This window comes from Biomphalaria glabrata, chromosome 14 (genome assembly GCF_947242115.1).
Source record: "Biomphalaria glabrata chromosome 14, xgBioGlab47.1, whole genome shotgun sequence".
NCBI classification, from domain to species: domain Eukaryota; kingdom Metazoa; phylum Mollusca; class Gastropoda; family Planorbidae; genus Biomphalaria; species Biomphalaria glabrata.
The window spans coordinates 36,988,078-37,011,954 of NC_074724.1; the positions used below are offsets into that span (position 1 = coordinate 36,988,078).

Sequence of the window (23,877 nt, forward strand, 5' to 3'; positions counted from 1 at the left end):
GCTCTGGAAGAAAAGCGTGCCATACGAAAAATGTCCAGCTCATCTAAATAGACCAATAAAGCGAAATAGGCCACCTGTTAACCCTTAAAGTGCTGAGCTGTTTTACAATGAGTGCATAAACAATGGAGGCTAAACTACCTCACGCGCCTTAAGGGTTAATGCGTAAAATGTGGACTAGAGTGTCTCTCCACTATAGGGCTCTACAGTTATATACACGAAAAAGTGTTCTGCGAGATTAACCTTAGTCGTTGTACGACTGAATGAGGCCAACACTTTTACACAGGTCAAATGTGTCTTACCCCGCCCTATTTTTGAAAAATGGATCTAGCCTGCACCAGTTACGTGTGTGTAGGATTTTTGTAAATTTCAGATCTACTTGTGACTATTCTAATATAAGCTATTAATAATACCGCTCTAATATTGACTATAAGATAATTATTTATTATTAAACTGTATAATTATAACTGATTTAAAAAATAAAATACGCATTAAAAAAACAACTTTGCGTCCTGAAAAAAAGACCACGCATTTCCCCTTTGTTAGCACCTCCTACCAGCACAGTTGACTACACAGTGGGGCGGAGTAAAAAGTTGCCGTATTCCGCGTTAAAACGGCGCCTTCGACATACACGGAGGTCACGGTTAAAATGCACATAACACCTTGTGATGTTTTTGCTAAATCGGAAGGCGTGTTTCACAGACTAACCAATCAAATCTTCCTAGGCTTTCAAGTTAGGCAGACTCTAGAAGCACGTGTAGTTGTTAATGTCTATTATTTGCGGCCAAAATTTTAGGTGATCATATTCAAATCATCATTGGGTTGCAGAATAAATGCATGACGCATAGAGGTTTAAAAAAAGACCAGTCGTTTTTATCACTATAACAATAGGTCTCGTTTTTTATATGTTAATAAATTAATAATGAATCTAGTATTTATTTTATAATCAATATAATAGTAATTATATCCAAATACTATAGTTCTCTCTTTTTAAATTAGTTTAAAATAAAAAGAAAGGGGGAGATATAGAATGTAGATATGGTATTTTAAAATTTCTTTGGGTGAGGGGAAGATACTATCAAGTAACAAATCTCAAGACTCAATCCAATCACAGCCATCAGACCAACACACATTAGAAAAAGTTCATTAATAGCACAACACACAGGTGTATACCAGGCCATCTACACCGCCCCAAAACATTGCTCTAGTTTTATTGACAACAATGATGAGAGAAAAGGGGGAGGAGCCAATTATTGATCGGTCAAGCCGTTAATTAGGTCACACACTAAGCATGCTAGAACGTTGATGCTTTTTTGTATGTGTGCAACAGACACTGAGCGTGCTCTAAGATACGTTGTTTTTTTTTGGTCAACTAGGTGGCTTGGAGAATCTAGATGTATAGGTAACACAGTTCACAAGCTATCATAGCTTTTTAGCCCCTTCCCCGGAAAAAATATTCAGTACTGACTTTGGGGCCTTTTTCTTTTGTCAGACTGTGTTATATATAGACTATAGAGATAATAGACTACATAGATTAAAGATACTTAGAGTAAGTTTGATCAGCGCATGTTTTGTTTTTAGGTCAACCAGGTAAACTGATGTGTCCTCGAATGCCTAGGGGAGGGCGGGATTATCTAGATCTATATACTTAATATAGACTATAATCTATACGTAGATCTAGATTATATAGATCTAGATCTCATTCTATAGTAGCCTTTACTATCATGCTATGATTTAAACGTATTTTTAAAAATCCTTTTCTTTTTCTTAGAAACAGGTTAGACTAGGCCTACTCACTGTTAGATCTAGATGGTAGACCTAGATTCTAGATCTATATTATTCTATATAGACTAGACTCTAGACAGTCTAATATTCTTATAATATAAGATCGATCTAATTATATGATCTAGCTAGACTAGAATTGACTAGATCTGATCTGAATGGATTGTCAGGAAAAAAAAAGGATTTAGTCGGCTTAGTGGCTTATACTGTAACTTTAGTTTGTTCTTAGTCTTAGTGAAGTAATACTATTATTAATAGTAAGGCTAAGGTACTAAGCCTAACTAAGGTGTTCTTGTTTTAGTGTTAGTATTATGGGTTGGTTGTAGTAGTAGAATATTGTAGATCTAGACTAGTTTATTGTAGTGTGTTTGTGTCTAGTAGATCTAGGTCTAGTGTTAATTATGATCTAGGTTCACAGTCAGCAATAAACAAACAACAACCAATAGTGTCATGGCGGAGAATGATACTTTATTATATTGAACGCGTGCACCTTTGCGCACCATATCAACATCCCCTTTTCTTTAAAAAAAAATAAAACATTTCGGGGAGTATCATAGGAAAAAAAATAAAACAAAACCACAACATAAACAACTAAACATAACATACATGTATACGCTTCAATCAATATGAAACATATCACATTTAAAAATCAACATTCAATAGTTCATTAAGACACATAGTCATTGAATCTTGTCGGTTTCTTCAACTGATCCCTTGGTCGCAGGGAATGATGAGTTGATGAGTGGCGAACGTGTTGATCCTGAGTTCTATTGTCCTGTATGTTGTTATCAGTATCGGGAAATATATCTTCTTCTGTTTCTCTGTTCGGGTTAATATGTACTCTGTTTCTTTGGTACACTGCACCATTGTCACCTCGAATAATGTAAGCTCTCTGATTGACTTGAGACTGGATTCTTCCACGTCTCCATGTAGGGTCATTAGGAGATTGGAAATAGACCATCTGTCCAGTTTTCAGCTGACTTAAATTTCTTGACCTCTTATCATAAGATGTTTTTACACTCATCTGACGTTTTTCTTTCCTTCTCATAATGTTCTCTTGACATGTAGAAATCTTAATGTTACTCCTTTTGTTTGGTATCAGTGTTCGAGTCATCCGACCAAAAAACATCTGAACTGGGCTTAGATTTGTGTCTTGCCTTGGAGTATTTCTAAATTCCAGAAGAGCTTCATAAGCATCTGACTTTGATTCTCTAGATTTCTTCATTATGTTCTTCAAAATTTTAACTGCTGACTCAGCCTTTCCATTGGATTGATGGTGTCCTGGAGAAGATTTCAAATGAGTCACTCCCCATTCCATCATAAATTTGGAAAAATATTCCGATGTGAACTGAGGTCCGCTATCAGATATACAAACTTTGGGCACCCCATATCTTGCAAATAAAACTTTCAGTTTCTTTATAATTGCGTGTGTTGTTGTCAACTGCATGTTTTCTACCTCTATGAAATTTGAATAATAGTCCACTATGGCTAGATATTGTTGGTCACACATTTGAAATAAATCAATTCCAATCTTGTCCCACGGATTAGAACCTATTTCGTGCTGTATTAATTCTTCTCTCTGATTTGCTGGTTTATTTTTCTGACAAATGTAGCATGAGTTGGCTATTTCCTGTATTCGAGCTGATAATCCAGGCCAGAAAACTGTTTCTTTTGCTCTTCTTTTCATTGAGTCTACTCCCAGATGTGCTGCATGGAGTTTTTCTTCTATTTCCTTGCGAAGTGATATCGGTATGATTATTTGTTCTCCTTTCAACAGGAGTCCGTCTTCGTATGTTAACATGTCTCTAAGTGAAAAATATTGTTTGAGTTCAGGTAAACTATTATGTTTGTCTGGCCATCCATTTAGGATATACTGAATAAGTGTTTGCAATGTTCTATCTTTCTCTGTCTCGATTCTGACTTTCTCCAGCACTGCATCTGGTATTGCCAGTCCCACTGTATTGACACAAACATCAGGGATATCACTCTTTTCCTCTGATGGGTCTCTACTCAAAGTATCAGCTATGAACAAATTTTTGCCTTTGACATATTGAAACTGGATATCGTAACGATAAAGACGCATCATTAGACTTTGTAGCCTTCTCGGAGCAGAACTGAGTGGTTTTTGAAGGATGTTTTCCAGTGGTTTATGGTCATTCTGAACTATAACTGTCCTGCCATACGTATACTGGTCAAAACGTTCCAAACCAACAACCACTGCTAACAATTCTTTTTCAATCTGTGCCCATCTTTTCTGAGTATCAGTTAATGATCTAGAAGCATATGCTATTGGACTGCCATCTTGTAATAACGCTGCTCCTAACCCATTTTGGCTACTACCTGCTTGTAATGTAAGCTCTTTGTTAGGGTCAAAATATATCAATGTGCCATGAGTCGATATTTTCTGTTTTATCTTGTTGAAAGCTCGTGTGCATTGATCAGACCAAACAAATGGTGTGTTCTTTCTGACCAACTCTGTTATGGGCTGTAAATCTGTCGACAAGTCTGGAACAAATCTTGCAAGATATTGAACCATGCCACAGAATCTTCGGACTGATGAAACATCTTTTGGAGCATTCAAACTCAAAATCGCAGATACTTTGTTCGGGTCTGGTTTTATTCCTGCTTCTGTAATAATATGACCCAAAAAATTAATTTCAGCTGTTCTAAAAACAGACTTTTCATGGTTCAGTTTAATCTTCTTTTCTTGACATCTCTTCATCAGCTCTCTTAGGTTAATATCATGATTTCTGAGTGCTTCTTCTTTCGTTCTTCCTCTTCCTACCACTATAATATCATCAACGTAATTGAAACAGCCTTTCAGTCCTTCTAGTGCTAGATTTAATCGTCTCTGAAAAATTTCTGAACTCACTTTCAGTCCAAATGGTAATCGTTTCCATTTGTATCTACCAAAAGGGGTTATCATTGCTGTCAAATTAGATGACACTGTGTCTAGTCTGACATGCCAGAAAGCTTCTTGCACATCCAATTTGCTGAATATTTTGGCATCGTTCAAATCTGCCAATATGTCATCTAAAGTAGCAAGATTATAGAATTCCCTTAGTAAAACTTTATTCAGGGCTTGTGGATCTATGCAGATCCTAATTTTTCCATTAGCTTTTTCCACAATTGCCATCTGACTCACCCACTCTGTAGGCTCTATCACTGGTTCTATGATTCCTCTCTGCACTAGGGTCTTTAACTCCTCCTTAACTCTTTCTTGTAAAGCAATAGGGATCTTTCTACACGGCAGAACCTTGGGCTTAATGCTGCTATCAATCTTTAAAGACACTTCTCCTAAGTCACCCAAATCACCAGTAAACTTTGGACTACAGTCTTCTTCTTGGTTATTCACTACTGATGCTATGAACCTATCTTTATTGACTTTGATTAACTTCATTCTTGTTAAAGTTTCATGACCTAGAAGGCATGCTAGATTATTTGGTACAACTATATATGCCACCTCAAATGTTTCGTTAGTTTTCTCATTTCTCGTCGTTAGAGTGGCTTTCCCTAAGGGTCTCATTTCAGTCTTATTCCACATTAGTAATCTTTGCGTTGCCTTTTCTATCTGATTCTTATTTACGTATTTTTCCTGGATGGTATTTACATCAGCTCCACTATCCATTTGAAACCTTACACGGTGACCATTTACTGTCATAACTGCTGTCATCCTTTTCGTTTTGTGGTTCTCCAAAGACATCACCCATTCATTTTTTACCATCATGACATCATCTCTTGTGTCCGACTGTATCTGTCTTTCATCGTTAGACATATCATCTGACACCTGCTGAATTTTCTTTTTGCACATTACAGCAAAATGATGTCTCCCCTTGCATGCTAGGCACATTTTACCCCATGCAGGGCACTTTTCTTTAATGTATTCGTGAATCGTACCACAATACCTGCATTTACCTTTCTGAATGTTTGTTCTTGAAGGTGTTGATACTTTCTCAATGATTGGAGGGTCGGCTTGTATTTGTCTCAACTGTTTGTTGGCGGTCTCGTACGCTCTGCAAATGTCTCTGCACCTTTCCAATGTGAGACTACTATCTTGTAGCAATTTCATTTTGAGGCATTCATGTCTAATACCAAGAATTACTCTGTCTCTAATCAAGCTATCTTCCAGGCGTTCAAAACAACACGTTTTTGCTAGTCTTCTCAGATTTGTTATGTACTTTTCAATGTCCTCGCCTTCTTGCTGTTCACGAGTATTGAACACATAGCGCTCATAAGTTTCATTCGTTTTTCCAATGCAAAAACTTTCAAATTTGTTCAATATTTCTTCCATCTTTCTTTCTTTTCCCTTCTCAATTTCAAGACCTTCATATATGTCCATCGCTTTTGTCCCTATAATTGTTAGAAAGGTGGCCACTCTGACCTCCTCTGATTCTTCCGACAATTTAGTGGCTAACTCATAGTTTCGCCAGCTCCGGTGAAACTTTTGCCAATTAGCGGCCATGTTTCCTTCTACCTCGAGCGGCTCGGGTACAGGAAGGAAATTTCTAGCTGCCATTGCACGGCGTAGCCTTGAATTGTTGCCTATTTATTATTGCAAACAATAAACCTTTATATACTTATTAATGATTACCTCTGATCATTAATACACCGCTGCCACCATGTTAATTATGATCTAGGTTCACAGTCAGCAATAAACAAACAACAACCAATAGTGTCATGGCGGAGAATGATACTTTATTATATTGAACGCGTGCACCTTTGCGCACCATATCAACACCTAGGGGAGGGCGGGATTATCTAGATCTATATACTTAATATAGACTATAATCTATACGTAGATCTAGATTATATAGATCTAGATCTCATTCTATAGTAGCCTTTACTATCATGCTATGATTTAAACGTATTTTTAAAAATCCTTTTCTTTTTCTTAGAAACAGGTTAGACTAGGCCTACTCACTGTTAGATCTAGATGGTAGACCTAGATTCTAGATCTATATTATTCTATATAGACTAGACTCTAGACAGTCTAATATTCTTATAATATAAGATCGATCTAATTATATGATCTAGCTAGACTAGAATTGACTAGATCTGATCTGAATGGATTGTCAGGAAAAAAAAAGGATTTATCTTCTTATCTTATATAATACAGACGTTACTTCAAAAAAGAAGATGATTACGTCCTACGCGTCATGCATTTAGTCATGCATATTAACCAATGACTTAAATTCTGCCAAGTCACTGGTTTTCCTGGCTAGCTCAGGCAACCCATTCCATGCTCTAATAGCACTAGGGAAGAAGGAGTATTTGTACAAATTTGTCCTAGCATATGGGACGAGGAATGTGCCTTTATCTTTGTGTCTTTCAGAGTATTTTATTAAATTTTGTTTTTGTATTTGAAGATTATGGTTCAGTGTTTTATGTATGATTGCTACTTTACTTTTGAGCCTTCTGTCCTGAAGGCTTTCTAAATTTAGTGATTTTACTAAAGGTGTTACTCTAGTCAAATGTGAATATTCGTTTGTTATGAATCTCACTGCTCTATTTTGTGTCTGTTCCAGTTTCTTAATGTTTTCTTGAGTTGAGGGGTCCCAAACGGAGGATGCATATTCTATTATTGGCCTAACCAAGGTTAAGTAACATTTTAGTTTTATGTTCTTATTTGATTTATAGAAATTTCTTTTAATAAATCCTAATGCTTTGTTTGATTTTTTTGTAGTTTCATCAATATGTGGATTCCATGATAGTTTTTCATTTATTATAACACCTAGGTATTTTGCGTTTTTAGTCTGTGATACTGGTTTGCCATGAATAAGATAAGTGGAATTAATTTGTTTTAGTTTTTTTGTTACTCTTAACAACTGACATTTTTCTGGGTGGAAAGACATGCTCCAATTTGATTCCCATTTCTGTAATTCATCTAATTCTCTTTGTAAAATATCTGTGTCTTGTGTTGTTTTTATTGTTCTATATATTATGCAATCGTCTGCAAATAATCTGACTTTTGTTCCTGAACTAATGCAATTTGGTAAATCATTTATGTAAATTAAAAATAGTAGTGGACCCAAGACTGTACCTTGAGGTACACCTGAGTTTACTGTTATCGGTGTTGATTTAGAGCCATTTATTATTACAGTTTGTTCTCTCCCTATCAGAAAGTCTTTAGTCGGCTTAGTGGCTTATACTGTAACTTTAGTTTGTTCTTAGTCTTAGTGAAGTAATACTATTATTAATAGTAAGGCTAAGGTACTAAGCCTAACTAAGGTGTTCTTGTTTTAGTGTTAGTATTATGGGTTGGTTGTAGTAGTAGAATATTGTAGATCTAGACTAGTTTATTGTAGTGTGTTTGTGTCTAGTAGGTCTAGGTCTAGTATAGTACACAGTAGTTGTAGTGATTTAGTTAGATAGTTGGTTTTATCAGTTTGTAGATAGTTGGTTTGGTTAGTTTGTTGGTGTTTGGTAGTGGCGTAGATTTAGAGGGTTTTAGTTAATTTCTGGGTTCAGTTGTAGTGGTTAGTGTATATATATATTATTATTGATTTATTTTTCATGTAAATAAAGTATCGTTTTATTTTTAGTATTTCAAGTAAAGTTTTTGTTCTTGCTTCATTTTAAATTTAGTTAGTTTAGTGTAGTCTAGTTGTCTGGTTACTTAGGCGACTCTAGCCCCTTGGTCGCAGACCGAGGTGCACAGATTGAGCCCACCCAGTAGCGCTAACATCTGCCTACTGTTATAAAATTTAATGTTGAGCAGAGAGAAAAGGTCTCTCTTGCGCCTCCTGACCTGCTCACATGTTAATTCACAGGACATCACAAACACATAATAACAATATGTCTTGAGCATAGGTTGTTCATCAGCCCTAGACTTGGGGAGGGAGTGGGGCGGGGACTTGGTTCTCTTCTTTTCAATGTCAACATTCCTTCTCAGTCTAGTCTCTAACAGTGCACACCTACTGCACTACTTGAATGGTGGTGTGCATGGCAGGGTTATAACTATATATAGATAATAATAAATAAAACATGATGATTGTTATTCTATACTGATTTATTTTCTTGCAAAAACAAAATAATTTTTTATAATAATAATAATGAAAGTCATGTGACCTTCACATTCCAATATTGTTTGCATAGTTTAAATTTGTTTAAATTTTTTTTTCCCTATAGCCTGATGCCTACTTATGTACAGCTTATCCTGTTGAAGATGAGGAATATTATATTTGTAAGTCAGTCACACTTTTACTTTGTGTTGACAATGTTAATATATTACTGTAATATGCATGCCTGACTCATTCTAAGACAGGAGATCTAAACAGATCTCATAGTTCACTGTCTCTCTTTTGAATTTGCAAGTGTTATTCTGAGAAATGCTTATCTCAATTCAGTTGAAGAAACAAGTTAAAGTTGAAGAATCCAATGCATTTTATGTGTAAATTTAGTCATGCATGTTAATCAATGGCTTAAACTCTGCCAAGTCATTGGTTTTCCTGGCTGATTCAGGCAGCCCATTCCATTCTCTAATGGCACTAGGAAGAAGAAGCACTTGTACGAATTTGTTACTACATCCTTAATAGCTTGTATCAACCAAGTCCAGCACCTGTCATGCTAATATAACTTAAACTGTTGTAAAGAATACCATAGTTAGTTCTTAAGTTTTATAGAGTTCTCTCAGGATTTTCCCTCAATCTCTTGTGGCTTGAAACTGCTGCAGCTTGTTTGGAATTGGGAGTACTAGATAAATATTCATATTATATAACTACACAATGGCTACAAAAGCTAAAAGTTCACCTAACTAAAAGATTGTTGATTGATGTTACTACTCAACTACTTTGTTTTGTGTTTGAATGTCACTTACTTTCTGTCTCATGAAATACTGCATTCTTCCTTCATCTTTGGACTTATTATTATAATTACCTTCTATCTACTTAATATAGCCTGTAGTGTTGTGACTTTGACTCTTAATATTTTATGTAGATTCTGAGCCTACTGATCATTCAAGTCTTAAGATATACACCACATTTCAGAAGTAAGTTTTTAAACCCTTACTCTTGTATTTTAATTTGTGTAATCATTTCTATTGAAGTGTCAACACTCTTATTACAACCGTTCTTTCTGCTCCAACTTCTAGGCCTCAGTATGTGGCTGGAATATTTCTTTTGGCTAGTTACTGGTTTCAAATTCCACCCCAAGTGTCATGTAAGTATTGACATTTCATGGTAACAATGTAACAGTTCAACAGACATGCACATTATAAGAGAACCATGTAAGAGAAGTATGTGATAGCTCTGTAAGAGAGATATATGATTAAGTGTAAGAGAAGTATGTGATAGCACTGTAAGAGAGATATATGATAAAGTGTAACAGATCTATGTGATGAAACTGTAATTGAGATATATGATTAAATGTAAGAGAAGTATGTGATAGCACTGTAAGAGAGATATATGATTAAGTGTTAGAGAAGTATGTGATAGCACTGTAAGAGAGATATATGATTAAGTGTTAGAGAAGTATGTGATAGCACTGTAAGAGAGATATATGATTAAGTGTTAGAGAAGTATGTGATAGCACTGTAAGAGAGATATATGATTAAGTGTAAGAGAAGTATGTGATAGCACTGTAAGAGAGATATATGATTAAGTGTTAGAGAAGTATGTGATAGCACTGTAAGAGAGATATGTCTATGATTAAATGTAAGGGAAGTAATCATAATTTTCAAAATTATTTATTGACCATAAAATGTAAGAGCCCTAATGTCTGGTCTTTTGGAATTGTTGAGAAATGTAAACTGTTTGCTATTCTTTGTATATTATAGCATATTGTAGCATATCCTGTAGATATCAGCTATACTTTCCAAAAAGAGAAAAGTATATTCCCCTTTGCATATAGAACACATGCTCATTGTGATAGTAAGTGTATGTGTTTTGCGTGGCTGGTAGTGCAGTGTGTGTGCCTGTGTATGAAATGACCAGTGGACCTTGAGTGTACATGCTTGAGTGAACAGCAGTGTGTCAGGAACTGTGTGTAAAAGGAAGTCAGAGTATAGAGAACAAGTGGCTGGAGTAAAGAGCATAAAGATGGACAATAAAAACATTGTGTTTATTGAAGCTCGTGTTGTTTTAGTCTATTACACATGGACTAGGTAAAACATAATTTTTAAATTATCTTTTTTTTTAACCTAAAACAAATAAACTCCAAAATAAAAAATATTTAAACTTAAATATTTTTATTTTTAAACTTAGGCAAAGTTATCACAGGCTATCGATACAATGGGACTTATCATGAATAGGCAAAGGGAATCCCCAATGGCCACAAGTGAGTTAGTTCTAATATTGACACTACTAGTGACACCAGCATTAGTTTGATTTATTTTCTGCAAGTGTAAACTTACAAAAGTCTGCAAGTGTAAACTTACAGCGGTGTCATACAGCCAACCGGCATCTTATACCATTTCTTTGCCGATGACTCACAGTTATATGATTCATCAGTACCATCAGAGGTGTCGCATCTGGCAGAGAAAATCAGTGGTACCATTGCAAGGGTGAGCGATTGGATGGTTGAAAATAAACTCTAGATGAATGAAGACAAGACAGAAATAATTAAGATTGGCACTAGGAACAATGTCTCAAAAGTTGAAAGCACAGATTCTCTCTTTATCATGAACTGCCATGTTCCTTTTGTCCATGTAGTGCGGAATCTTGGAGTTTTCTTCGACTCAACACTATCTTTCGACCCACACATAAGTCAGCTCTGCAAAGGTCTTTATCTGCAGCTGCACAGATTAGGCCAGATCCGACCATATTTAACAACGGAGTCAACAAAAACGCTAGCTGTGGCATTCATACTCTCCCGCCTTGACTACTGCAACACCGTGCTAGCAGGTATACCTGATGACAAAATAGCCAAGCTGCATTGTATACAGAACAACGCCACTAGAATAGTCCTTAAAAAAACTAGACAAGATTCTACTACAACTACGCTCTTGCGCACACTCCATTGGCTTCCTGTGAAAGCGAGAATCGATTACAAGGTCGCCACACTTTGTCATCAGTGTATATATAACAACGAGATGCCGTTGTACCTTAGCAAACTGATTACTCCATATGTCCCCCAGAGAGCCCTGCGCTCAATAAACTCAACGCTTTTAATAGTGCCACGTTTCTCCCTCAAAAGCTACGGTCTGCGGGCTTTTTCAGTTCACGGACCAAAGGTTTGGAACTCACTCCCCATTGATCTCAGACAGACAACATGCTACACCACTTTTAAGAAGAACATTAAGACCTATCTGTTTTAAACTTTTTTAGATTAACTGTCATTTTAGCTGTCATGTTTGTGTTTGTAATGTTATTACAGCGCCTTGAGCCTACATTTTGTTTGTTAACAGGGCTTTATAAATAAAATTATTATTATTATTATTATCATTATTGAATAGCTTTGGTTCTAAGAAAGATCATTATGGCTGAAGAAGCTACTCTTACTTCTTTATCTAGTACATGAGGTTGAATTACTTTCTAGTCATAAATCTTAAAATACAAAGTTGCTTTTTTTTTTTTAAATATTCAACAAAAACCACTAAAAAAAATTGGATACTAAAAACAAAAAAAATGAATCCACATATTAATTTGCTGCTTTTTTTTTTTTTGCAATAGCAGTTTTTTAGGTTATTTAACAAAAAATTTTTGTTTAAAAAGTTTTCCTTTTTAGATCAATTTTTACATCTAAGCCTCATGTATTTAAAGAGGAGTTTCATTTGTCTACATTCTATTGGCCCACAATGATACTTCTTTAAAAATAAAGTTATCACATGTTTACAAATATAAATCCATACCCTTTGAACAGTTTTAGTCTTAGTGGGAACTCCACAAATTTCTGTATTTTACTATTCCATTTCTCAACCAGTCTAAATTGATTCCATATCTGATAGTCTCAAAACATCTGGTAAAGAAAAGAAATAATGAGGATAAAACTCTTTCAGTTTTAAACCTTAAGTAAACACTTTTTTTCTTCTCAATTGTATTATTGTTGATTTTCAAAACATTTTTTTCTTTTAATCTTGTACAGGTCAACAGGAAATGATGAGTTGTTCACTTACTAATGATAGTTTCTGATGCAGGTCAACAGGCAATGATGAGATGTGCAATTATTACATCATGTTCTACACAAATAGTTCTGTAGCTGACTCATCAGGAGATTGTAAATTCAATGAACTTACACCACTGACAGGAGATAACTTTCCCAAAGATGTTAGTGTTCCACTTCCACCCAATCCAGCTCTTGAAGAAGCAGCCAGAGGATCTCACAACCATCCAGGAGTAAATCCCCCAGAACAAAACAATGGTCAGTTGGATTTTATTGATTTCATGTCCGACAAGAGAAAACAGAACTCTGGACTTATGTTATTGTAACATCAAAGGAGCATTCACATCTCGTGAAAAGCCACCACTAGGATCATCGGACCACAAAACAATACAACTGCTGCCTACTTACCGTACAAAACTTAAAGAAGGAAAAATCATTCAAAAAAACGTACAAGAATGGACACAAGACAATATTCTCAAACTACAGGGATGTCTAGACTGCACTGACTGGAATTTGTTCAAAGAGACCACTTCAAATCTGGAAGAATGGGTCGACGCAGTGACAAATTACATCAAATTCTGTGAAAACATGTGTGTCAGTACTAAGAGCATCAAGATATACCCCAACAATAAACCATGGGTCACTGCAAAAATAAAACGGGCAATAATCAAAAAGAAAAGAGCATTTATGAAAGGCGATGGACAGACAAGGAAAATTGCTCAACGAAATCTCAACGTCGTTCTTGAGGAAGGGAGGAGAAACTACCGCACCAAGCTGGAAGACTCAATTAATACAAGTGACATGAGACAGGCGTGGGGCATCATGAACAAAATGGCAGGAGCACAAGTCAAATTTAAAAATAATCTTGCTACAAGAGACGAAAAAACATTGGCCAACGAGTTAAATGATTTCTATTGTCACTTCGACACGAAAGATTTTAATTATCTAAGACTCAAAGCCCTTGAGGATGTCAATGTTAACAACTGCTTAGAATTAGCGATTACTAAAGAGCAAGTTTGTAACATTTTCAAAAACGTCAACCCAATGAAAGCTGGTGGGCCTGATGGAATAAAAGGGCGAATCTTAAAAGAATGTGCTGAACAACTAGCTGAACCTTTCCAAGATATTTTTTCTACTTCATTACTAAACCATGAGATACCACCTGTGTGGAAGTCATCTATAATTGTACCTGTGCCAAAGGTTTCCAAACCGAAGGAAATGAATGACTATAGACCTGTTTCACTTACTTCCATTGTGTCTAAATGTTTAGAAAAATTGGTTAAAATGTTTCTTCTGAATGATCTTTGTAATAAGTTAGACCCTTTACAATTTGCTTACCAAAAGGGTAAAGGTGTAGACGATGCCATCCTAAATATTTTAAACTGTGTCTACAAACATCTGGACTTACCGAACACTTATGTAAGATTGCTCTTTATGGATTTCTCATCAGCTTTTAACACTATACAACTTCATTTACTCATTGAAAAGATGAAAGCGTTGCAGATTAGTCCATACATAATACTATGGGCTAATGAATTTTTGACCCAGAGAGCTCAGAGGGTTAGGGTAAACAATGTTATATCTAATGAACGCATAGTTAACACAGGGGCGCCCCAGGGGGCTGTAACATCGCCATTGTGGTTCATTTTGTACACCAATGATTTTCAATCCGATAGTTATTGTTGCTCCTTCACAAAATTCGCTGATGATGCGGCTCTTCTTGCCCTGCTCTCAGAGAGCTCAGACGTAAATGAGTATTTCAAAGAACTAGAACACATTGAGGAATACTGTAAAGATAATTTTTTATTATTAAATGTAAAAAAAAACCATAGAAATGATAATCGATTTTCGTAGGGACAAGAAGGGAAATGATATTGTTTCTGTAGCTGGAGAGACTATTGAAATTGTGCAAACCTTTAAATACCTTGGTACTATCCTAGACAATAAACTAAATTTTACTGCAAATACTGATTATATCAGCAAAAAAGGGCAGCAAAGATTACGACTACTAAGAAAACTGTCCTCGTTTAATGTTAGCGAAAAGGCCTTGGCTATGTTTTATCACGCTCACATCTGCAATATTTTAAGTTTCAATATCACTGCCTGGTATGGCAATCTGAGCATTAAAAATAAAAATAAACTTAATAGAATCCTAAATGCTGCTGGCAAAATCATTGGCAAAAAACAAACCCCATTCGGGCAGTTGTTTGAGACAAACATCTATAAAAAAGCTAACAAGATCCTCGAAATAAAGAATCACCCTTTGTGTCAGGATTTTGTGATTTTACCATCACAAAAGAGATACAAGACACCGATAGCAAAGACAAACAGACACAAACACTCTTTTGTTCCCTTGGCAATCAAATCATTAAATAATAACAATCTGGTATAAACTTTGTCACATGTAAATTATGAGTGCGTCTGGTGTGAATGTACACTTTGGTTTCTTATAGTTATAATGTTTTTTGTTTGGTGTAATGCACAAATTGTAAGACAAATTTCCTTACGGATAATAAAGATTATTATTATTATTATTATTATATCTTAGCAGTGTCTGCTTGAATCCCAACTGAGCTTTGTGTTTGCTGACTGCCTAAAGGCAGCATGAAAACTTCCATAATACCTTCTCTCTCCCCCCCCCCCCCCCTTTGTCCATACAAGAAATTTGACAGTAGTGCACTAAGCATGCTTTGCAAGCACTATATAAAGGCAATTTATAAAAGAATGAAGCTTTCTCCTTTAAGAAAAGATGAACTTGATGTTATTTATTTGCACACAAAGACCTTGGAGTTGAGTCTTCTTCTCAAGAAGCAGAATACATTGGAGACATTAAGAGGATTCTTTCAATGGCATAGCTCAGTAAAAGAGACTTACTGAAAGGCTTATTGACTTCTTAATATTTTGAGCAATTTTCTAGTTATTTAAAATACCAACACTCTTACAAAAATACCAACACTCTTTAATACAAATAATACAAATAATAATACAAACAAAAATGTACAATTAATCAACAGAACTTTGTTTTCAACAATGTTTTTACAAAAATGGACATGATCTTAAGATGTCTTTTTCTCTCCTAGTTAGTCTACCTTTATTTGTCTTTAAAGAAATATTTCTCTTTTATAAATATAAATCCCCCTACTGGAACATAGTTGGCTTTCTAAGTGGTGGACATTATTAAATGGCACTTTTTTTTTTCCTTGAGACTTCCATAAACTATTCATAAAAACTAAACATCAAAAAGTCAATTTAAAGGGCTATTTGATGGTCTTGCAAATCTTTTGTGTTCATTTCAAACCATTGCAATGCTTATGTCAAATTCATCTGTGAAATCTCACATACAACTAGCAGGAAATGAGAAGGCTGACACACTCACCAAGAGTGGGAGAACTAACTCACAAGTAAACTCTGTACTCTATCCAGAAGAAATGAAGAAATTAATTGTAGATAAAATAAATGAGAAATGGACGAGTTCTCATCCAAATCACAAGAAAGATGACGCTTACTATAAGCTATCCCGACAAGACCAACGTCTAATCTTTCGACTCAGGACCGGACACAACAGAATGCGACAACACATGTTCCGGAAGCTCAAAATTGGAACCAGTGAAATCTGCCCATGTGTAGTATGACCAAAAAATGCCGACCACGTCCTCCAAAACTGCTCTCTCTACCAAGAGGCCCGTATAAGACATTGGCCCCAAATCACCCCAATAGAAAGAAAACTATATGGAGAGCTCCCTGATTTGGAAACCACTGCACAGTTCATCTCATGTATTGGTCTAGTCATATGAACACTCCAACATAACAATGAGAACGATGAAGAAGAAAAGAAGAATCTGTGAAATGAGCTCTCCATACTTTAAAAGCAACTATTATTTTTTTAGTCTGACTTATTTGAATAATGTAAAAGTTTTAAATATAAAAGAAATAATCTTTAGAAAAAAAAGTTTGGTGGATGTTAAGTTTCTATTCTACTCTACTCAACAGGAACTGTCCACTAATGTGTAAAATGGTCAGTCCTCAATAATGTTTGCCTGGGCTAAGAATGCTCCTCCAACTGTCATGCCCAAAGGTAAGGAAAATTTAAAATAAATATTTGCATTGATGAATTATTTAATTAATTATTAATGCCATTGTGCTCTATCAAACCACATTTTGTATGAATTGAACAAGGGAAGACTGACTGAGGTTTTATAATCCATCCATTTATTTATACATGTTAAACCCTTTAACGATAAGCTAATTCTTTTTATCAGACTTAACTAATTTCTAGTGACAACTTGATGTTTACAGCTTTGGTTTTGCCACAAAAACATTCATAGCTCAGTGGTCTAAGCTAGCCAGGAATAGTAACAATACATAAGACTATTCCTTAGTTCTATAGTTAGGTATCTACATGTTTTTATTGAAACCATTAAGGCAACATTTTCTTTACTTCCAGGTCATCATCTAACTAAAGACCCTTATATAATATAACAGTAATAACTTGTATTAATATTTTTATTTTCTACACCTTTGATTTGATTGCTACTTGATAAACTGGTGCATGAAGACCAGAATGTGTGGGATTTTTTTTTTCTGCTTTACTGATGCATTGATATGTGTTGCAGCTTCTTAGTGCCATGTGAACTTAAAATGAACAAAAAATGTTTAGGAAATTAAAATAGAGCTATAATAGATTTAAAAAAAATATATATTTAGGTCTGAGAGTTGGCAGTAAAACTTCCTCACTAATCTTCGGACTCGAAGATAAGCTTTATTATCATTATTAATAAGTAAATTAAAACTATTGTTTTATAAGTAAATTATGCCAAAGTTTGTTTTTTTTCTATTTAGGTGTAGGTCTGAGAGTTGGCAGTAAAACTTCCATTCCAACTATTGTTGTACAAGTACATTATGCTCAAGTTTTTAAAGGTACATTTTATTTTCTAAGGTTAATCTAAATTGAATTTTTTTTGTTTAAGTCACTGAGTTGTTGATGATTTTTTAAATTTTGTGTTCACATGTTTGAATTTGTTTTTAAAGAACATTTAGTAAAGAATAAAGATATACTGATGTTTATATCAAGTCAAGATAGTTTTTTGCTTTACTACTTTTGTGATTTCAGATTCAGAACCTGAAGATCACTCTGGACTAAAATTTTACACAACACATCAGAAGTAAGAAATTTCAATATGTGTAGTTTCCTACCTACTGCCGTTTAAAAAACAAAAGCTATATCTAGGGAGAGATTGAAAAGATGAAAGCGTTGAAGATTAGTCCATACATAATACTATGGGCTAATGAATTTTTGACCCAGAGATCTCTGAGGGTAAACAATGTTATTTCAAATGAATGCATAGTTAACACAGGGGCGCCCCAGGGGGCTGTGACATCGCCATTGTGGTTCATTTTGTACACCAATGATTTTCAATCCGATAGTCCTTTTTGCTCCTTCACAAAATTCGCTGATGATGCGGCTCTTCTTGCCCTGCTCTCAGAGAGCTCAGACGTAAATGAGTATTTCAAAGAAATAGAACACATTGAAAAATACTGTAAAGATAATTTTTTATTATTAAATGTAAAAAAAAACAAAGAAATGATAATCGATTTTCGTAGGGAAAAGAAGGAAAATGATGTTGTTTCTGTAGCTGGAGAGACTATTGAAATTGTGCAAACCTTTAAATACCTTGGTACTATCCTAGACAATAAACTAAATTTTACTGCAAATACTGATTATGTCAGCAAAAAAGGGCAGCAAAGATTATGATTACTAAGAAAACTGTCCTCGTTTAATGTTAGCGAAAAGGCCTTGGCTATGTTTTATCACGCTCATATCTGCAATATTTTAAGTTTCAATATCACTGCCTGGTATGGCAATCTGAGCATTAAAAATAAAAATAAACTTTATAGAATCCTAAATGCTGCTGGTAAAATCATTGGCAAGAAACAAACCCCATTTGGTCAGTTGTTTGAGACAAACATCTATAAAAAAGCTAACAAGATCCTCGAAATAAAGAATCACCCTTTGTGTCAGGATTTTGTGATTTTACCATCACAAAAGAGATACAAGACACCGATAGCAAAGACAAACAGACACAAACACTCTTTTGTTCCCCTGGCAATCAAATCATTAAATAAGAACAATCTGGTATAAACTTTGTCACATGTAAATTATGAGTGCGTCTGGTGTGAATGTACACTTTGGTTTCTTATAGTTATAATGTTTTTGTTTGGTGTAATGCACAAATTGTAAGACAAATTTCCATAAGGACAATAAAGATTATTATTAGTATTATTATTAATAGAGATAACCAAAACAAATGAAAACTGCTTATCCTTATTATTCAAAACCAATATCTCAAAGCTCAAAATACCTTGGAATTATAATATTATATTAATATTATGGAATTAATTTAGAAATCAAACAAATCATTAGAGCTTAAAAATTATTAAAAGAAATTTTTAGAAATCCAATAGGAACATACAACTGAAATTCTATTTAATCTTAGCATTATAAGTTGATCAGGTCTAAAATAGAGCTGTTTAGTTTCTAACAAATGAATGTTTACAATTACTGGAGTAATACCAAGAGTAAAGTTACTAGGAGACAATTCAGAAGTAAAGTAACAAACAATATTACACAAGAAAAATACATAAAAATACTTTAAAAAAAAAACAAGCTTATATTAAGTGTAATTGTATCAATTAGTTTGGATCGGTCATGTAATTAAATTTGTAATAGATCTAGACTAACAATAAGTCTGTGCGATTAGAAATATTTCTACCTATAGTTTTTGTTTAGCTCAATTTCCTGCCCTTAGCTCTCTCTTATGGCAGCCTCTTTGTGGAATAGTGTGGTGGCTTGTTTGAACTCAATGGGGACCATATTCACCTGTTGCTTGCAAATCCACTTTCCACAAAATAAATGTTTCCGATCCGCCTCGTTGATACCATGGGAGCTGGAATCTTCAGAAGTCTTTCAACAGCTTGTTTTATATTTTTAAACGCTTTTAGCATTTGAAGGCTCTTAGCATAATTAACATTTTGCTTTTTAAAGTTCTATCTTCAAATTGTTCTAAATCTAGTTAATTTAATCAAGGATTTTTTCTATTTCTCTTATTATATACTCTTTAATGCTTACTTACAACCTTCACTTCTAGGCCCCAGTATGTTGCTGGTATATTTTTGTTGTCTGCTGGCTTCACCATCCCACCACATGTAAATTGTAAGAATTCCTAAATTCTATAGACTATTTTCAGTAGATATTATTCCAAAGAAAAAGCTTTTTTTTTTGTTTAATGAAATTTAATAATAATTGAATCTTTTTTTTAAAACATTATAAACACCCAAGGACATACATTTTTTTTTTAAATTTCAGTGTACCCTGTAGATATAAGCTGTACATTCAGAATGGACAAGAGTATCTTTCCCTTTGCCTACAGAACACATTCTCATGGATTAGGTAAGAGTTAGAATTTCTCTCTTTTCTCCTCTTCAAGATAAACTATTTCACTTCCTTCACTTCCTCATGTCTCACACACTAACTAGAAAATGGATTAGGGTCTTCAAACTAGATCTAGGTAACAGCCTTGTGCCTTTCAGTTCTCTTCCACCATAACGATTGTTCCAGGTCGAGTCATCACTGGTTACCAACACAATGGTTCTTTTCCTAAGATTGGCAAAGGAAATCCACAATGGCCACTAGTGAGTTAGCTTGACAATATTATATTAACATTAAGAAATTATGTGTAAAAAAGACTAAGCAATATTTTCAAGACAATATCGAGCACTGTCTATTATATCCTTTGTATAGGCTTTTTACCCAGTGAAAGATATTATTGAAGTCAAACCTGGAGATGCTTTGGTATGTTTTTAGAATTCCTACTACATTTATTTTTTGTTATACATTCATTATTCTATAATGAAATTTTCAGTTAATGTGTTTTTTTTATTTGTTGAAAATTGAATTGTTGGACCTAATCATTTAAGAATACATCACATTCATTCTCTAGAACAGGGGTGGGCAAATTACAGCCCGCGGGCCACATGCGGCCCGCCGGTGTGTTTTATGCGGCCCGCCGTCACCTACAGAAATCAGGTGTGCCCACAGTACATACATATTAAAATGCAAATATATTAAAAATAATATCTATATAAATTATTGAAACTGTTTCATTATAAAAAGTGTTAAGTAAACTAAGATTAAGCTAATTGGCTATACATCAATACATTCAGTCAAAGACACAATCTCATGCCAGTATTTATTCAATGCTATGAAGAACTGTGTTGAGTATTGGATATGCTTGAAACAAGATGACAAGTGTAACAACTGATGGAGTTCGTGCTTTGAAGGAGAAAAATAGTTGTTGTTTTATTATTATTATTTTGTATATATCCCAACCATAAACTCTAAACAGCAAAGAAATTTGCATAGTAATAGTGCTTATTAGGGCAAGGGGGTTGTTAACCACAGGTAATTAGGATTTAGGAACAAAAAAATCCAATGTATCTGATAGGTAAGAATGGGCAAGGCAGATAAGAAAATTATGTTATGTTACTTGGAACACATTAACCGTGACCTTGTTACCAATAGTTGTAATGAAGAGTGGAAGACAGATTTCATGTGTTTCATAATATCTATTGCAATGGGTTGTTTGCATATGAAATGCAAATGCATGTTAAATCTTTTCAAACAAGGCTTTCCCATTTCTACAAGCTAGCTAAAGAAAAGTTTTGTCATTTTCCTTTCCTGAAAGGTGAAAATATTTCTAGAGAAATGGTTAAAAGTACAACACTTATTTAGATTCCTTAATTGTGCAATTTATAAAAGCAAATTTTAAGGCTTCAAGAACCAGTTTTCAATACCATCTGCTCACCATTTATCACAGAAGCTGATTCAGTTCCAAAGGACATGACTCTTGGCAAATAGAATCTCCAGTCAGTACTTGCGCGGGAGTCTTATGGGTGCCAGAAGCTGTATTTCCACACTTAAAAAAAACTTTGATGCTGTTCACACTATTTTGGTACACATACATCTGTTCTTCTTCTTCTTTCTCATTTTAGATGTTGGAGGGTTCAGATCAGTAATATGAGATGAACTGCGCAGTGGTTTCCAGATCTGGCAGTTCTCCAAATAGTTTTTGTTCTATAGAAGTGTTTTGGGGTCAGAGTGTTGTTCGGATCCCTTGATTTAGTATGCACCATTGAAGGACATGGTCAGCATAATCTGGTGATGCTAAACAATGTCAGGTTTAGCTCGTCCCTACATTTAACTTTCGGAACATATATTGTCTCATTCAGTGAATAAGCATTTTTTAAAAACCTAAACAGGTATAATCACTGCTCGACTTTTATTTGACAGCAGTCACAAGGGTAACAACAAGTAAGCTAGTTCCACAGTTCCGGAACATTATGCACGAGTGTAAAAAGTAAAATGATGCACAATATGTACAACTGTATATTTGCAGGGATGTTGTTTTTTATAAAAAGACAACTTCAATTTTTTTTTTTAAATCGTATATGCGGCCCGCCATTCCCAATTTTTTTTAAATGTGGCCCTCGATACAAAAAGGTTGCCCACCCCTGCTCTAGAAAATTGGTAAAAGTAAGATTGTTTTATTTTTTTAAGAATTTTTATAAGAAAAGTTCACTTTTAAAGCAATGTCTAGAACGTACTGATATTTTATGTTTTAAAAAACAAACTATATTGTTATATTCATATGTTTAACTACTTGTTTATTTCTTGTATACTAAGTGATTGGTTTTCATGTCTGTTTTAGGCAACCTATTCCATCTCTTTAGAGAGTATACACTTTAAGGCACTGCACATTTTAACGTTTTTTTTTTTACATTGAATGATCATTAAAAAAATATTGCTATTCCCAAGACATCACATTCTTTCATAGGTAAACAAATGTGTGATATTTATTTGCTAATTTCTTTTTGTTTTCACTTCCTATGTAGGCTGCTAGATGTACTTATAACTCAAGTTCAATGGATCATACTGTTGGGTGTTGGGTTAGTGTATTGACTTTGTATTGTATTTTCACCTCATTTGTATTTATTTTCTAAATATGTGTGCTGATAATAATTTAACCATTAGTTCAATAATTATTTTATTATTCATTCTTTTTAAATGTATTTATACTGTGTTTAACAAGTCATGAAAGGATTCTTTCCAGTCATCATCATTAATTTAAGGTTTACAAGTAAAGAGGGGGCAGCAGGGTGGCTGAGTGATAAAGTGCTTGACTTCCGCACCAGGGAATCCCAGGTTTGACTCCTGGTGAAGACTGGAATTTTTAATGTTGTGATCTTTGGGCACCTCTGAGTCCAACCCGCTCTAATGGATACCTGTTGTTAGTTGGGGAAAAATAAAGGCGGTTTTCATTATACTTGCCACATAACACCATCGTTAACCAGAGGCCACAGAAACAGATGACCTTTACATCATCTGCCCTATAGACCACAAGGTCTGAAAGGAACTACATTTTTATGTAGGAAAAACTTAAAAGAATTAGTCCTCAGAAAATATACAACTTAGTAAGGGACTTGACTGTAGCATTTGTATGAATCTAATGATTGACAGTCCATTAAGTTCCTTCACTCATTAAAAAAATGTGCCACATGACCTTATTTTTTCTGATCCTCTTGTAAATTAATAATGTACTATTGAAATTGTAGTTTGTATACCATAATTAGAAGCAAACTAAATAAACCCAACTATTTAAAATTCTTATTGACAATAAATATATCCTTTTGCAGGTCTACAGGAAATGATGAGATGTGCAATTTTTATATTATGTTCTACACGAACAGCTCTGCGGCTAATCCTTCATGGCAATGTGGCACTAATGAACTTCCACAACTGACAGGAGATAACTTTCCCTAAGATGTCAGCGTTCCACTTCCACCAAATCCAGCACTTGAAGAAGCAGCCATAGGATCTCGCCACCATTCTGGCATGAACCATCCAGATGAAGCCAATGGTTAGTTTTGTAGCATATAGAAGCAATTCAATTAATTGTTTTGCATTGTTAAACCTTAATTTTGTTTTGTTGTAAATAGATTTTTTTC

At 34.5% G+C, this 23,877-nt stretch overlaps 1 protein-coding gene across 3 annotated transcripts; it reads left to right on the forward strand.

Moving 5' to 3' along the window:
- Window positions 1–1,333: 1,333 nt before the first annotated feature.
- Window positions 1,334–23,660, forward strand: LOC129922795 (probable peptidyl-glycine alpha-amidating monooxygenase pamn-1). 3 transcript variants are annotated; one of them, XM_056010117.1, is made up of 13 exons: window positions 1,406–1,546; window positions 8,908–8,962; window positions 9,715–9,766; window positions 9,869–9,936; window positions 10,980–11,052; window positions 12,799–13,074; window positions 16,807–16,891; window positions 17,656–17,733; window positions 17,927–17,978; window positions 19,962–20,026; window positions 20,180–20,263; window positions 22,765–22,818; window positions 23,566–23,660. In XM_056010117.1, exons 7-12 carry the CDS (start codon window positions 16,846–16,848, stop codon window positions 22,770–22,772), a joined length of 333 nt encoding a protein of 110 aa, XP_055866092.1. In that variant the 5' UTR covers window positions 1,406–1,546; window positions 8,908–8,962; window positions 9,715–9,766; window positions 9,869–9,936; window positions 10,980–11,052; window positions 12,799–13,074; window positions 16,807–16,845; the 3' UTR covers window positions 22,773–22,818; window positions 23,566–23,660. The 3 variants fall into 3 exon arrangements, with proteins under 3 accessions (XP_055866094.1, XP_055866093.1, XP_055866092.1); XM_056010119.1 differs by lacking the exons at window positions 1,406–1,546; window positions 16,807–16,891; window positions 17,656–17,733; ... (3 more) ...; window positions 22,765–22,818; window positions 23,566–23,660 and adding an exon at window positions 1,334–1,399 and having other exon boundaries at window positions 12,799–13,069; XM_056010118.1 differs by lacking the exons at window positions 1,406–1,546; window positions 16,807–16,891; window positions 17,656–17,733; ... (3 more) ...; window positions 22,765–22,818; window positions 23,566–23,660 and adding an exon at window positions 1,334–1,399 and having other exon boundaries at window positions 12,851–13,069.
- The last annotated feature ends 217 nt before the right edge of the window (window positions 23,661–23,877 follow it).

Bases quoted from the DNA above. Each gene is read 5' to 3' on its own strand.
- LOC129922795 (XM_056010117.1), top strand. From the start codon at position 16,846: ATGTTTGCCTGGGCTAAGAATGCTCCTCCAACTGTCATGCCCAAAG. The intron at 16,892-17,655 runs GTAAGGAAAATT...TTTTCTATTTAG, and splicing joins TCCAACTGTCATGCCCAAAG to GTGTAGGTCTGAGAGTTGGC. The intron at 17,734-17,926 runs GTACATTTTATT...TTGTGATTTCAG, and splicing joins TTATGCTCAAGTTTTTAAAG to ATTCAGAACCTGAAGATCAC.